The sequence below is a fragment of the Nelumbo lutea genome, chromosome 7 (genome assembly GCF_056320005.1).
Source record: "Nelumbo lutea isolate HS-2025 chromosome 7, American lotus-T2T, whole genome shotgun sequence".
NCBI lineage: Eukaryota > Viridiplantae > Streptophyta > Magnoliopsida > Proteales > Nelumbonaceae > Nelumbo > Nelumbo lutea.
This window is the reverse complement of record NC_142690.1, coordinates 62,373,683-62,390,536: the sequence shown is the minus strand read 5'-3', so window position 1 is coordinate 62,390,536 and position 16,854 is coordinate 62,373,683. Positions and strand designations below refer to the sequence as shown.

The window sequence follows — 16,854 nt, the reverse complement described above, 5'->3', positions numbered from 1 at the left end:
ACCAGTCCACCAAGATCCAGCGTAGCAGCTCGATACCAGGTGACACACCGATTACCCCGAGCTAAGATTCTTCCAAGGAAGCGCCCCGAGCTAAGATTCCTCCAAGACAGGAATCTCCCGAGCTCAAGGCACTTCAGGTTGAGCTCGGGAGCCCCCTAAGTTAGAATAAATTTACTCCTACCCAAACCTAAGTAGGCCACCTTGGGTAGAAGCACCTCGATATGGCACCTGCAGCTCGGCACAGGGTAATTTGGTACAAGGCAACTCGCGGAAGAGCAGCTCGGCATATCACAAGAAGATCTCCTGTTTGACAACCGTACCTACCAAACCTGGAGACCTGCACCCACGTCTCTCTCCAGGCGGCGTTGTGCTTGCCAACCCTGAGAGGTGTCCCCCGCCTGGCAGGGTCGTACTCTGCAACAATTACCTACGCAGCCCTGGCAGGTAACGGCTGCGACAGAAAATCAGAGCAATTATGCCTGATTTGACAAGGCACCGCTGTATAAGAGCTCCGACCCCCAAAGAGCAAAGGTATTGTAACTTGCGTGATCTGCACTCTAGCTCTCTCATTTCTTGCTCTACAACTCTCTTCCTGCTACTAACTTAAGCATCAAAGTGTTCCCGCTGGACAAGTCCCCCGGGATCATTCACCTTCTCCTCCTCAGGTATCTCATCCATCGCCAGCTATGAGTGCAGCCCCTTCCAGATAGGAGTGACTAGGTCACGCAATCCCAAAAATACCCTAATTGAAAGAATGAATTTCTATCCCAAAGAACTAAACTATCAATCTATTAAGCGAGTGTCCAAATGTTTTTTTGATTCATTGTTATCGAGAAGCTAATATGTGTGCTGACTATCTAGCTAATATAGCTTGTGAGTATCATAATTCTGTTTTTGGGAATAGTGTGTGGAAGTCAGGCAATTACTTTGGGAGGATATTAGCTTAGTAATGTTTATCAGTGGGGCCCTTGTAATGTGTATATTTCTTAATTCTATGATATTATCTTTTGAATAAAAATTATTGATATTATTAGGTAAAATTTATACCTTAGTTCCATTTTCTTCCCTTTTTTAGATTAAGGTGGCGTACACTTGTTAGGTGAATATTATATTTGAGAAAAATATATAACCACCATTTCTTATCTTATGCAATTCATCAAACTTTGTTGCAAGTTCTTGCAACAATTAAAAATTGTTTCATGTTCTTAAAATTTAATATACCAACAAACTTTAATTGAGTAGCCTCTATATTAATTAAAGGGACAAACATTGTTATTCTTAATTTATCTATATTTTAACCTGATTTATTGTATAGCTATTTAGTTAAACTTCACTAGGAATCTTCAATGAATAATATACTTAATATTGTATAATTGTACAAGCAAAATGAAAATAAGGATTATATCTACCCAATTATTCGTGACTAAAATATGGAGCTAATTAATGATTATACCTATTACTTATGGTTCAAGTATATTATTTTGGGTTCTATCTTCAGTTGTCTACTATTCGTATTGGTAAGATTTAACACTATAGTTTGTACTTTGCTATTATTCCTATTTCCTATTGGTAAGATTTAACACTATACTTTGCCTTTTAACTACTATGGTTTGATTTTTTTTTTTTTAATTTTAGTTGCTACCCCTCTCTAAGTCTTATTAACATATTCTTCCTCTTATTTCTTATAGTTAAGCAAAGCTAATTGGATAATAATTTTTTCTTACTTTGTATGTGATTTAGATCTATGTTCCTCTTTGTGTTCATTAGCAGATATGTCAACACTAGCCTACTTGGGAATGCTCATGAAGGTAAAAACATTCAATTTAGAACATGTTAAATTTATTGTCTCTTCACCTCTTAAATTTCACGTTAGTTAATTTATTCAAGATAAACTTTTAATTTATTTAGCTTTTCTTTATTTCATAGAATTGGGTTTTGTAAGGTTTGAGACAACGAGAAAGAAGTTGTTATACACCTACTTTTTGGTTTACATGATTCCGTGGTAATGTTGTCAGTGTAGGCTTTTCAATTGAACGATGTGATCTTGTATATTTGTTTCTTATTTTATAGCCTAATTTATTGTGTTTTGATTTAATAATTCCATTGCTTCTCAGAGTAACATAGTTGTCTTAGGTTCAGATAGCATCAAAGCAAATGCTTTAAGGGTTAAAGTCATTAAGTCATCGAAGATGTTACTAAAGGAGTGGTTAATTTACTTCTAATTATTAGTAACTATTTTTCAAGGATTTTAGGCAATGCCAGAAAAAAAGATTGATTACTAGTGGCCTCTCCATCAATTCTTTGTCAATTCTTATCATTGATTTGGTACATTATTGTTCCAATCTAATGCATTTACATCTGCCATTATATTCAAGTTATGAAAATCACATCTTAGTTTTTTGGTGAGGACTTCCTTTCTTTTTCGCATTATATTGTATAATTGTTTGAAGACTTGAACTATATATTTAAATTTTCAATTTTTGTGCCCCACATATGAGAAGTATAGTCAAACATTACCATCATTGTCATTCTTTCAATGTTGCACTAGCATTTTAATTTGGATTAGAAAGGACATTAAAGCTTGATTTTAGTCTCTGTTTAATTTTTAAATTTTTAATATTATTTTTTTTTTGTATTAGAAAAGACATTTCACCTCACACGCATGCAAATTTTCTACAACTTTTTTTATTAAGCTGCGTTTGTTTTGGGTGCAAATTCAATTTTACATCGATGAAAAAGTTCATGCCGGTTCGATGATCGGTGGAAAATAGAACCGAGTGAATTTAAATTTTTACACTGGTGATGTTTGGTTGTCAGTGTAAAGTGAAAGGCTTCCACTCTGTTTCGGCAATGCAATGCCGGAGACTAGTGTGTCATTGCCAGATATTTCTCTTCGGAAAATACAAACTCGGGAAAAATTCTCTCTTTCTCTCTCTCGATATTCCCTGCCCTAGTCTCCTTCACCGCCATCCTCTTTCTTCGTGAGGTCCCACCGTCCTCTGTCTCCAACCAAGATGCAAATACAAACAAGGAGGCTCTATGAGGAACCTCAATCTCAATGTTCTCGCAATTGCACCTTGCTCTGTCGGCCTTATTATTGATCGTGGTCTCTTTGCTGCCTCCACCACCGCCATGTCACTGGAACAACTCTCACTTCGTATGGCTGTCATCTTCTTGGGTGGTGCAAACAACCGAGGAGCATTGCTACATGCTTCCCGGATGGTGGAAGGTCCAACCATAGCTGCCCTCCTCGTTACACAGTTGATCCTCTCCGACTCTTCTAATTCCAACGATTGCGACATCAAACTTGATACCGCAGCCATCACCAATTTTATATCAACCAGCTCCCATTGTAAAAATGTTCTCTTCATAGAAGAGGTGGTGGAAGATGAAGAGCAGATGGTGAAGATTATCCGATCCATTCACACTAGCTCTGACCTTATATTGGTGGGAAGGCGCCACACCATGGAATCCCAGATCATGGCCGGGATTGGAGAATGGTCTGAACGCCCGGAGCTAGGTGTGATAGGGGACGACATACTTGCTTCATCCGATATAGATGGCCGATTTTCAGTCTTGGTGTTGCAACACCACACAGGTTAATTTAGATCAGCTTGGCTCGACATCGTAGGCTGCTACAGGCAACATTAATTAAAATTAGACCCTGTATATAATTACAAACAAATTAATTAGTTGTTCTAGTATAGAAATCATGGCTGACTTCTTTCAATCGCTTTTGCCGTCATGCCTTTCATCCTTCTAGTTGCACCCTTAGCTATACTGTTGTACTCCGAATTTCAAAACTGGAGACTAAAGTTTTACAAAGAGCCATTGTTGGTTTATGGAACCACACCGGTGACAGCAGCAGAAGCCACAGGCGAAGATGGGAGAAGTGGAGGTGAGGCCGTCGCCCCCTGTGATCGGAGAAGAACACACAATCCTAAAAGCGATCAAAACCTTGGATTTCTAGATCTTGTGGGTACGGGGTTGGTGGTAATGAACAACATGGAGTAGAAGCTATTTAACCGTTGTAGAGTTTTACACGGAATAAGATGGAGATTTACATTAATTTTATAGATGATAACTTTTCACGGATTCTTCATAAAACTCCACAGTTTTATGTTAATTTATGTTGTAAAACGACACCTAAAACAAACATATGGAAATTTGAACAAGGTATAAAATTTATCCCGATTCTTATTTACATCTAAAACAAACGCAGCTTCAAAAAAAATGTTACCTATAAACATGTTATATATATATATATATATATTTTTTAAAAAAGAGATAATGATTCAAAACTTCATACCTCTAGTTTACCAAAATAAAACTCAATGTTTAATCTCCTTATTTATTGCAAGCATGTGGTTTTATTGGTCAAGCTTTAACATTGCAAACACGGATTGATTTTATTGGTCAACCTTTAACATTGCAAACACGGGCCATTCTAGTAGTATATCGAATTACACATCGCCAATCTGAAACCGGAACCGACCAGAAATAGTAGAAACTTTAAAGCCGATTAACTCGGGTTAGTCGGTTTGGTCGGTCTTAAACAGCGAACGGTGTGATGCCGTGTGAAGACGGATTTTGTGAGGAATTCGAATGGATGGATTGCACTTACACCGACGTTCGTGCACTTATGCTCTCCAAATACTTCTCACACGTCAATGACCACTTGTCGACTTCCCTCTGTGGCTCTGTTATCGACTTAACGGCTTTAATCTTCGACTGTGACTGTACGAATTGAAGTGTTGACTGTTGGGCTTCCCTTAGCAGACGTTAACGTTGTGTCGCCGTTAGAAGACTGTCGATGGACGCGAGAGAACGGAACAACGCCCCCATCTATTCGGAGCAAGTATATATCCATGCGTCGCGCCTTAAATATCGACTTCCGATCGCCGAGAAATCGATCTTTTAGGCTCTCGCCTTGCTTTTTAAAACCCTAAATTTCCCATCCATTTCGATACTTTTCTTGCGGGGGTTTGAGCAAATTGGGTCTAATTTCAAGTGTTTTTTTCCGGAAAGATTGGGGTTTCGTTGGATGACTCGAGATCCTGCTAGTTATCGATCTAAATCTAGGTTTCAGATGTGTGAAGCATGATTTCCCGGCAAAAACCAGATTTTTCGGAGAAGAAATGTGGATCATCGGCGAGGTGGATAAGGTTAGTTGTTTATGAATGGACTCTATAGGGTTTGTCTTAGTTGATGTGGAGTCAGGTGTAGTATATAGTTGGAATCTTTTTGTTATTTTTTTCCTTGAATAAAAGATTGGGTTTTCCGATGTTTTAGGGTTTTGATAGGAAGGAGTTTGGAAGGTCTGTCTGTGACATGAGTTGCTTGCTTTTAGGTCGCCCCAAGGTCACGGAGAATTTAGGATTTAGGAACTTACGGTTGTGACATTTTTTTTCTTTTATAATGGGCACGGAATTTTATAGATTTGAGTGTTTTTTTTAAGAGGGTTTTGTATGCGAATATTCAAAAGACTCGGTTTTCGTTGGTTTTCAAGATCGGGAAAATTCCATGGAATTCGTTTGTATCTGTATAAATCCTAAAAACACAGCTGGAAATTTCCGATGTTCTTGTTTGGGAACATATTTATCTTTTAATTAGATTATCCTTTTTTGGTTGATCAGGCATAGATAGTCAAAAGTTTTGGTCTTAGAAGCAGCGTAGAGCGTAGTTCCCCGACTGGGCTTTATAAGTTAAGCATAAGGTTCTGTTCACATGTTCATGTTCAACACTTTTCCAATACTGCATTTTTCTTCTGTAGTAGCTTTGAACAATTACTGTTTTATAGTTAAACACCAGATTTTGATTCAGAGGGCTGGATAAGTTATCAAAGACAGAAAGCAATCGGAGGTGGTTTCTTGGGTATGCTGTAGAACATCCTTCCTTTCATAACTGGAAATTTGAAAGATAGGGCGAAAAGAAATGCAGTCCAATCGAATTTATTATGCTGATCTTGATGATGATGTGGATCAAGGCGAGTTTGATAAAATTCCTGATTCAGTAGTTCTTATAATCCTCAACAAGCTTGCCGACATTCGGTCTCTTGGGCGCTGCACTGCTGTCTGCAAGCGTTTCAACTCCCTCGTGCCCTATGTCCATGATGTCTACATCACTATTGACGAAGTTGTAACAATCAATGGCTACAGTGACGATAGCTCATATTCTTCTTCCCACAAACCCCGTAATTTCTTCTCCAACTTCCTCAAGTACATGTTTTTCAACCTTCTCAAACCCTTATATCATCTACGAAACAGCAACAACACAAACAAAACCCTTCTCCCCCAAGTCTCTCAGTGTACTCTTGATCAAATCCTCAGGAATTTCCATCACATTCACAACCTATGGATTGAACTTCCAACTGCCGATGTTGAAACTGAAGATGGGGTTCTTCTAAAATGGAAAGCAGAGTTTGGAAGCACACTCCAAAATTGTGTTATTTTGGGAGGCACTCAGATAGAAAGGAAACCAGTAACTGATCAGGGATCACTTGAGGACAATGGGAGTATACCAGAATCATTTTACACGAATGGGGGTTTGAAACTGCGAGTTGTGTGGACTATTAGCTCATTAATTGCTGCTTCCACAAGGCACTATTTATTGGAACCAATAATCAAGAATCATTCAACTCTGAAAACTGTGATTTTTACAGATGCAGCAGGTCAGGGAACTTTGAGCATGGGTATCGAGCAGCTGAAGGAATTTAGGGAGAAACCCTTGGCGGCATCAGCCTCTTCGAGACGGACTCAAGTGCCAGCCTCAAACATGAAATTGAGGTATGCTCCATATTTGGATCTTCCAAAGGGATTGGGCATGCAAGGGGCAACGCTGGTGGCTATCAGGCCAGCAGGGGAAGGCAGTAGGAGTAATAAAAAGGAGGTAGAGGCATTTGTTCATGGGGCGTTTGATGGGCCATTCAAGGCAGCAGTGAAGGCATTGGTGAAGCGGAGAACTTACCTTTTGGAGATGAATGGCTTCTAGACTTACTACAGTTACGTGGTTAAGAGGCCGCTTTGTTTGTTCAAGTTACCAATTCAGTTTTTTTAAGTGAAATTTAGTCAAAAACTTCAGTCAACTCTATAACCAACTAAAGATTATAGGGAAGGCTGTGGATTCAGTTGCTGCGTTTCCAGGGAGATGTTGTTCCTGGGTAATCGTTGTATTTTTTTTTCGTTTCCCGTCTGTTGCTCTCTAGTTTTTGTACGTGTACAGCGATAACTATTTGAGAGGGGTTTACTATCGCATGTATAAAAACAGCTGTATTGGCGGCTTAGCAATTGGCATATGAAGTTGAAAATTTGAATTGGCTTTTTAACATTTTGAAGGGGCCTGGTCTGAGGGCCCTGACAATCCGCATTCTTCAATCGTCTGCATGATTTGCAGTATTACGTCAGGGCGTGCATTGAGGAGATTTGTACTTTTGTTGTCTCTTCTCATTTTTCATCACCACCACTGCCCACTGCACCTTGTTTGCAGCAGCGGACCCCTCCACCTCCGGCCCTCTCTCGCCGTCTCTCTCTATCCCTCTTCCCCTTCTGCAGCTCGTCTCAGATCTGTAAGGAATCCAGATTTGAAAGATTCACTGTCGTTGGATCTTGGGTATTTTATTGTCTTTCTGGAGATGGAGAAGTTTGCTCCAATTCCAAGGGAACGTCTCCAATGATCCTTGAGCTCTTGGGATCCCAACGGAAGTATTAACGTCGAGCTTATCTGGCTTTGCGGAACACCAGCCTTGTTGGAGTATTACCGTCGAGCTTATCTGGTTTGAAATCTTTAATATTGCTGCATGGGAATCGGTTTACGGGCAACATCCCACAAGAATTTGCACGGATTACGACTCTGTGGAAGCTTAATTTGTTGAAAGAAAAAATCAAAACCCTCGAAATTCAAACAGTTGCTGGTGTAACCCTCGAGATTCAAACGGTTGCTGGTGTTACAATTGCATATGGATCTCCCCAACATCAATCCTATGCTCTTGCCTAAATCTCTGTTGAAAGCCACCAAATCTCCCAAGAAGGCTTGAATGTCGAAAGCCAGGACTTCTTTTTATTCCACTTTTTCCCCTTCCCTTCTCCTACCCTCCGTCTGTATGTACTTTTTATTTATTTCACGAGTAGGACTCCCATCTTTGGGATTTCAAACAGGAATTTACTGTACTTTGTGATGGTGTATTTGGATCGATGAATGAAACTTGTTGGTAGTTTCATCCAAAAAAAAGAATCCATCAATTGAATTGCGAACCTTTCCATTTGATCGATGACTGTGAATCAGTATTACTGCACAGAGCGATATGTGCCGTTGCAATTCTAAAGACCTCTTTAATGGTGTTTATTATCTTTGTCCTTTTGGAACAAATTCGACAGTAAAATGCGATGTTCAGCGAGAACCGTGTGAGTGAAAGAAAAAGGAGTCATTGGGGAGATTAAAAAGTACTTTTTCCATGTTTATTACCATAAATCTTGCCGCCACCAGAGGTTCCTACGTTCATGGATTCCAGTGTATATTGGGATGACCGGTGGGATGCTTCTTTGAATTAGGATTCGGTGGAGAGGAGTATATTGGAGGGAGTTCGATTGAAATCCTTTGAAAGAAGTGGGTTTAAGTTTTTGTGTTCATTTTCTGTCTCGTTCCGCATCGTCTGTCCCCTAGGGACAAAATTTTCTTTCTCAACCAACGAGATGGAACACGTTGCTCTCCCTTCACATATTAAACTCATGTAATCCTCGTCTTTTCTGATTCCCTCTCTCTTCTCTTCTCCTCCCTCCCACCGTCCTTACACAGTACCGAACCCCCTTGTAGTTGTAATGAGAGAGACCATTGACCATCACCAATTCTTTCTCACACTCTCTCTGATATTTTCCTCACATAACGTTAATGGCAGTTAAACCCATCATCTTAACAAATCTAATATTACTCTTCATCTTAACAACAGTCCCTAGAGATTATCGATCTTTGGTATGACTGGTCTAATGGCTGCAACCCCAGCATCATCCAGGACCAGCTGGGCCGACTTCTTTATCACCTCGAGTGGAACAATAACACTTCCTTGTAGTACATCTCGGACTCCTCAAGGTGTACAAGACTCAATATTTCGAAGCGGGGATCCCTAAACCCAACTGGCTAGACGGTGCAAACCACCTTGGCTACTAATACGTCGATGGGTTCTTTTGCAATGCTTGGGAGAAGGTTGATTTCATTTGGTAGTGATGGTGCACGATCTGGATGCTCCTATCTAGATGGCAGCTGTCAAATTGTAACAAAGTAAACTAAGAGGACCCAGGGTGACTTACCCGGTGTGGGTGCTTCAATGCTTAAATTAGTAATGGTATACGAGTTGAAGGCTAACAAAACTCCTCCAAGATCCCCGACCCTTATATAGGCAAGTTGTCATAAGTCTTACGAAACTCCTCCAAGATCCTCGACCCACGCTTCTAGGAATCCGTTCTGCACTCGGAGGTAGACTTCGTGTGAGCTGATAAGGCTTATCGAGTTCGTCTAATCCGGGAGGGATAAGGATAAGGCTTGCGGACATGCAGCATGATACTAGAGAAACCGAAGACAGCTGGCTAGCTTCTAGAAGTTGGGTACATCTCACCTCGGTAGGTTGGGCCTCCACAAGCTGCTCGGACCTCGATCTTGGCCGAGGTGCCCGAGGTACCCGAGCTGACTTAGCATGCCAAGGTGGCAGGGAATGTTGAATCCCCATCCATGTCATCAAGTTGCATCCACGTGTCTGTGTGCTAGTAGGTCATCACAAATTACCCCTCATCAATTGCCCCCACTCCTATTCCAGGGGTACTTGACCCAATGTGGGAGTTCACGACAAGCTTGGATGGATTTGACCTAGTCTTTGGTTTGGCTGAGGTCCGGTCTGCAAGTTACCTAACTAACCCAACTGTCTCAACCCTAGAGCTAGATTGCGTCTATGGAATGCACGAATGTCACTTGGATTATAAACTTCGCGGATGTCAAACATCTGCTCAACCAATTTTGACCTCGAAAGTCATGTGATCGCCCTCATGGGAACCGTCAGATCTGGTTGATCTGAACCATCTTTGATTAGATATACTAGCTATAATTAGGGGCCTTGGGGTCCTATTTCCTTTGTCCTATTTTGAGCTTTCGTGTTCTAGAGGTCGTGCTCTAACTCTGGTGTCTCCAAGTCGATTGTTCATTCTTGAGGTCGGCCTTTTTTCTTTTAGGTAAGTTGTCTTCCCTTGCTCCAGTCTTTCCTTTATCTTCATTTCCTTCACGTCTAGTTGTAGTAGCGCATTTGGCGAAGAGTGTGTGGGGTCTGATCAGGCTAAGGAGGGCACCTCGGCTCAAGGGCAGGAGTCTAGTCCAGTTGAGGTGGGGACCTCAATTCAGGATCGAAGACCCTCTCATAAGAAGGCTTTGTCTTCACGTTGTGCACGCTAACCTAGAGAACTAGATAGCTTTGACCCCTCCATGATGTTCATCGAGCAATTCCCTGACCACTACGGTTACTACCTTCCCTTGTGTTAGATAGTGTATGCCCTTAGCTCCAATCAAATTGATGTACATGCCCATTTATTGTAAATGAATAAAAGTACATAATTGATTCATGTTATATCTGGTATGTTTTTGTGTAATTACGCTTAAACTGGACACTTATGAGACTCGTGTTAATTTAGAATGTTCTCAGCCATTAGATAGACTTGGGGAAATTTATCTGGCCATGGCTAACACTGATGTGCTACCAAGAAGGTTGGGGCAGCCTATCTCAACTGACAAAGTTAGACCCAAAGCACATGTAGTGTGTGTTTGTTCAAAACGTTGAACCCAGACCAATTTCTAGTTATGCCCTGGACCATAGAGACTGGTGGGCAAAACTGGAAAGTTACACCTACCCCTAGGCTTGATTATGGTACTACACTAGGTGTTGGACTAGTCTATCTTTGATGTACCAATCAGTGAGATCCATTAGGGGTCAAAACTTGGGTATGTTGGGGTAGTCCGAGAATTCACTCAAGTGGGTGATCATAGTGACATGATTAACCCTTTTGTTGGACAAAGTCAATGATCGGGACTGCACTCTCTTTAATGGAAACCAAAACTTTCGGTAGTCAATTTCAAACTTGTTTGTTTGAGATTTGTTTCCTAATCTAATTAGGAGAGAGTTTCCTAATCCAAACCTTATATTTGTATTTTGACTCTTAAATGGATAAGACTTATCTTATCCTTTAGCTAATCCTAATTAGTTTAACAACTGAATTCACCCCCTTTAATTAACTAACTTAAGCCTAGTTCAAATTGGGCATTAGGCCCATTAAGCTTATATGCTCATTTACTCTTTAAGTCGTTGCCAACTTGGCTCTCTTTATATGGTGTGGGACATTAACATTGATCTATATACATCAGCCACATGGGTTCAACCTAGTCTTTGTTATAAGACCTGGTCGAATTCATTGTATGTCACAGTGAACCCCTGAGTCCATCACCATGGGCTATCAATGGGCCCAACATTTACATTAAATGGTTCTTGGATCCAGCAACCTTATGAAAACCCAAGAGCTATGGGCAGATGCAAAATTAGCCCATCAAGTATTACCCTCAATGGTCTTACACTTTAACCTCTCAGCTCATAATGATTGAGCACTGCCTGATAAGAGAGGACCTCTCCCTCGGCTGCATGGTGCAGTGCTGCGCTCTCTAACAAGTTTGAAATCAACTACCGATAGTTTAGGTTTCCATTAGAGAGTGCTTTTTTGATCATTCACTTTGTCTAACAAAGGGGCCGATTCTGTCACTATGATCACCCACTTAGGTGAATTCTCAGACTGCCCCAACATACCCAGGTTTTGACCCCCTCTAAGGATCTCACTGATTGGCATATCAAAGACAGTCAAATCTGACACAGTGCAATACCATAATCGAGTCTAGGGGTCAAGTGTAACTTTTCAATTTTTCCCATCTGTTTCCAATGTCTATGTTAATATTAGAAATTGGTCTGATTCAGGGTTTCAAGAAAACTCACACTGCATGTGCCTCAGGTCTCACCCTAACAGTTGAGAAAAGCCACCCCAACCAACTTCGTGGCACATCAGTGTTAGCCTTGGCAAGATAAACCTCCCCAGGTCTATCCAACGGTTGTGAAGATTCTAAACTAACACGAGTCTCATAAGTGTCCAGTTTATCAATACACAAAAACACATCACAATGACATGAATCAATTATGCACTTTATTCATTTACAATAAATGTCAAAAGATACACCAATCTGATTAGAGCTAAGGGCATAACTGTCTAACAACTCCCACTTGCACTTAGGTTCAATCGGGTACAAGCCAGAGTCCCATACTTTCCACGAGTTTCTCAAACACTTTCTATGTAAGCAGCTTAGTCAATGGACTGCTACATTCTCTGTTGGCGCTACTTTCTGAATTATGACGTCTCATTTACCAACTATCTCCCACAATACATGGTACTTCCTCTCGATGTGCTTCGACTTCGAGTGGGTTCATGGCTCCTTAGCCTGAGCTATAGCTCCAGTGTTGTCACACAACAGTGGAATAGATGATGTGTTGGATGGAATCATTCCTAATTCCTGAATGAATTTTTTCATGCAGACAGTTTCTTTAGCAGCTTCACTTGTGGCAATGTATTCAACTTCGGTTGTGGAATCTGTGGTGGAACCTTGTTTGTTGCTTTTCCAGCTAACTATACAATCCCCTATCGTAAAGATGTACCCAGATGTAGATTTTCTATCATTTGGATCTATCTAAAAATTGGCATCTGTATACCATTGGATCTGTAGTGAACTACCACCGAATACCAAACAAAATTCTTTTTTCCTTCGAAGGTATTTCAGAATGTTTTTCACAGTTGTCCAATGTTCCTATCCTTGGTTAGATTGATATCTAGTTACCACACCTACTGCCCGAGCAATGTCAAGAGGAGCGCATAGCATGGCATACATGATGCTTCCTACAGCTAAGGCATAGGGAATCTCCCTTCATGCCCTCAATCTCCTCAGGAGTCTTGGGAGACATACCTTTAGAGAGAGTGACTCTATGCCTGAAAGAAACATTTCCTTTCTTGGAATTCTCCATACTGTATCTCTTGACAATCTTGTTAATGTAAGTAGACTGTGATAATCCAATTATCCTCTTCGATCTATCTCTACAGAGTCGAAGTCCCAAGATATAGGTGGCTTCTCCAAGATCTTTCATGGAAAATTGCTGTAAAAGCCACACTTTCACCGTAATTAACATTCCAATATCATTTCCAGTGAGTAGAATTTCATTTACATACAAAACCAAGAACGTAACCTTATCCCCACTAGTCTTCCTATAAACACGTGGCTCATTCAGATTCTGCTCAAAATCAAATTGCTTGACAGTAGAGTCAAACCGGATGTTCCAACTCTTAAAAACATGTTTCAGTCCATATATGGATCAGTTAAGTTTGCATACCATGTGTTCTTGACCTGCAACAATGAATTCTTACGGTTGTTGCATATAGATATCTTCAGTAAGATCTCCATTCTAATAGACTTTAGCATAGCCACTAGGGAAAATGTTTCCTTATAGTCGAGTCCCTCTTTCTGAGTGTATCCTTTCGCCACAAGATGAGCTTTGTAAGTCTCAATATTTCCATTTGGGCCCTTCTTCCTCTTGTAAATCCACTTGCAACCAATTGCTTTCACCCCAGAGGGTGGGTCTACAGAGTCCAGACCTTGTTGATCTCCATCGAGTCCATATCGGATTTCATGGCATCTACCCACTTCAAGGAATCTATGTCCAACATAACTTCCGCATTAGTCGTGGGATCCTCCTCACTTGTTGTGGTTTCCACCAAGTAACTTTATTGGTCATAGCCATAATAAACTGGAGGGACATCTCCCACTATTCCTGGGCTCACCTCATCAAGAACAATTTCTTGCTAAAAATTCTCTAGGATGTAATCTTCTTCTAAGAAACAAGTATTTCAACTGCAAAACACTTTTTGTTCTTTCGGATCATAGAATAGGTAACCTACAGAGCCTTTTGGGTAACCTACAAATAGGCAACAACTGGTCTCAGATTTCAATCTTTCTGCACTTGTTCTTTTAACGTGTGTAGGACAACCCTAAATCTTCAAGTGTCTCACTCTTGGTTTCTTACTGGTCCAAAGCTTATAGGGAGTCTTCAGAGCGGATTTGGTTGGAACCCGGTTTAGCACATAAATCGTAGTCTTCAATGCATATTCCCAAAAGAATGTAGGTAATTCTAAGTGGATGAGAAGTGATAGGACCATATCCAATAAGGTATGATCCTCCTCTCTGACACATCGTTTAATTGTGGTGTAGTGGGAGGGGCTAATTGTGATATTATCCCATTGTCCTTTAATTAGTCCCTGAATTTGTTAGAGAGATTCACCACCTTGATATGATCGAAGGGCTTTAATTTCTCTCCCTAACTGTTTCTCGACTTTTTGTCCGAAATCCTTAAACTTTTCAAATGATTCAGATTTATGTCTCATTAAGTACACATAACCATATCGAGAATAATCATCGGTAAAGGTTATGAAATAAACGTACTAATTACGTGTCTTAACATTTAGGGGACCAAATATATCAGTATGTATCAAGTCAAGTGTGTCTGTAGATCTTTTAGGCATACCGGTAAATGGTCGTTTCATCATCTTACCCTGAAGGCAAGGTTCATAGGTTGGAAGATCTTCTACAGTTAGAAAATCCAAAGGACCATCATCTACCAACCTTGTGATACGGTCTATGTTGATGTGGCTAAGTTGGTAATAACACAGGCACGTGGGACTAACTGTATCATGGATTCTTTTCTTGAGATTTATTACCGAGGTTGTTTCAGTTATATTTATTTTCATAGAGGGATGGAAAACATAGAGACCATCCTCAAGTTCCTCATATGCAAGAGATTTGTTATTCCGTTTAATAGTAATCACATTATTGAACAAAATAGAATAACCATCCATGCACAATTTTGAGACAGAAATCAAATTTCTTCTTAAATTAGGTACAAAAAGACAATCTTTTTTGTACAATAATCCCTTCTCTGAAAACTAATTCTACAGTGCCTATGGTTGTAGCTACAACGGTTGCAAAAATCCCCAAGTAAAGAGTCACTTCTCCATTACTTAGTCTTCTGCTTATCTTGAACCCCTACAGTGAGTTACATGCATGAGTAGAAGCCTCGGAGTCAAATACACCAGGAGGTAGAAGTGACCAACAGATTAATCTCTATGATGAAAGAATCGAACATACCTTGTTTCTTAGTTTCCAAGTACTGAGGACAATTCCTTTTCTAGTGGTCGGTCTGCTTGTAGAAGTGACAGGCCTTGTCTTTCTTCTACTTTTTTGCTTTGCGAACCTTCTTCTAAGCCTTCTGCTTCTTCTTGCCCAATTTTCCACCTTCAACAAGTATGACTATCGGCTTATCCTTCTTAATCAGTTCTTCAGCCCTCTTCAACATATTGATGAGTTCCTAAAGGCTAACATTTTGCTTATTCATGTTATAGTTCATGATAAACTTATTGAAGGAGCGAGGCAAAGAGTTTAGGATGGCATCAACCTTGGTGACATGATCTAGCCCTGACCTGAGTGCCTTTAATTCATTGATGTAACCCATCATCTTAAGATAATGGTCATGAACCATCTGGCTCTCAGTCATTCTAGCCATCATGAACAGCTTCAAGACCTTCTAACGAGTAGAACGATTATGCTCTTCATACATGGTCTTCAGACTATCCAGTATATCCTTGGACACTTTGATCTTATTGAATTGTCGCTATATCGGATTGTCTAAAGAGGCTATAATATAACATTGGGCAAGAGAATTTTTCTCTTCCCATTCTTGATACTCTCTCATTACGGCCTCACCCGAACGATCTAGATCAAGGTTCTTAACAATTTTGTCTAATTTCTCGGATGTCAGAACCAGCATAAGGTTTCGGAACCAGTCAGCATAATTAGGGTCCTTGAGCTTATGGATGAGGCATCCATCATATAGATGGCCGAACCCAACAGGTAATTTGGCGAAATTTATAAAATTTATCTCTCTCCCATGTGGGAATCACATTCCTTGTTTTAGAAAAACTGCATTTTTCAAAGATCAATTTTGAACCAAGAACCAAACCAGATCTGAAACCAAAAGGTAGATATGGAGATATCTAATATGAAGAAATAATAACTCCCAATGAAAGTGTTCACGCCCAAGGAGAGGCCAAAGATTGTTCCCACTAAAGATAACACAGTGTTGGATGTCATAGAATCATCAGGTGGTTCTTCATAAGAACCGGATCCTTCAGCAAGAATTTGATGGAGGGTATTTGAGCACAACTCCATATCAGTTTTTCACAAAAAACTGATATCAAGAACCTTTCTTGATCTCTCCTACAGGTGGAGAACAAACTAGCAATGGTGGCAGCAGGAGGAGAAGACGAGCAGAATATGGCATAGTCTTACTATTGCATTCATTCTCTCTTGTATTTGAGATCAGATTGAGTGAATGGAGGTTCACCCACCTCCTCCTTTTATAGCTTAAAGGGAGCTTCTCTTAATCTCATTAGGGGTTTACTAACTCAAATCCTTATTTGAATCTGCATTCTCTTTAAGAGATAAGGATAAATCATTATCTTATCTGTAGATAAAGATTAGCCCTCCTAATCTCATTAGGAGTTTCCTAATCTAAATCCTTATTTGGAACTGTATTCTCTGAGTGGATAAGGATAATCCCTTATCCTATCTGTTGATCTATATCCCAAGTCCACCTCTATTTAATTATCTTATTAAACCATATCGAATTGGGCTTTAGGCCCAATAAGTCCATGTGCTCACTAACCTTCCAAACTGTTGCCCAGTTGGATT

The 16,854-nt window shown here is 40.2% G+C and overlaps 1 protein-coding gene and 1 pseudogene across 5 annotated transcripts; both read left to right on the top strand.

Moving 5' to 3' along the window:
- The first annotated feature begins 3,039 nt into the window (after nt 1–3,039).
- Nucleotides 3,040–3,603, top strand: LOC148846694 (cation/H(+) antiporter 15-like). Its single transcript, XM_088955993.1, has one exon. The coding sequence runs from the start codon at nt 3,040–3,042 to the stop codon at nt 3,601–3,603; it is 564 nt and encodes a 187-aa protein (XP_088812119.1).
- A 978-nt stretch (nt 3,604–4,581) lies between these two features.
- Nucleotides 4,582–7,306, top strand: LOC148846693 (F-box protein At4g18380 pseudogene; annotated as a pseudogene). 4 transcript variants are annotated; one of them, XR_016102236.1, is made up of 3 exons: nt 4,778–5,165; nt 5,637–5,716; nt 5,812–7,306. The product of XR_016102236.1 is annotated as an F-box protein At4g18380 pseudogene, transcript variant X4 (transcript). The 4 variants fall into 4 exon arrangements; XR_016102234.1 differs by lacking the exon at nt 5,637–5,716 and having other exon boundaries at nt 4,582–5,165; nt 5,801–7,306; XR_016102233.1 differs by lacking the exon at nt 5,637–5,716 and having other exon boundaries at nt 4,681–5,165; nt 5,824–7,306.
- Nucleotides 7,307–16,854: the final 9,548 nt, after the last annotated feature.

What these genes read in the sequence shown, in the direction of transcription:
- LOC148846694 (XM_088955993.1), top strand. Translation starts at nt 3,040, where the DNA reads ATGAGGAACCTCAATCTCAATGTTCTCGCAATTGCACCTTGCTCTGTC.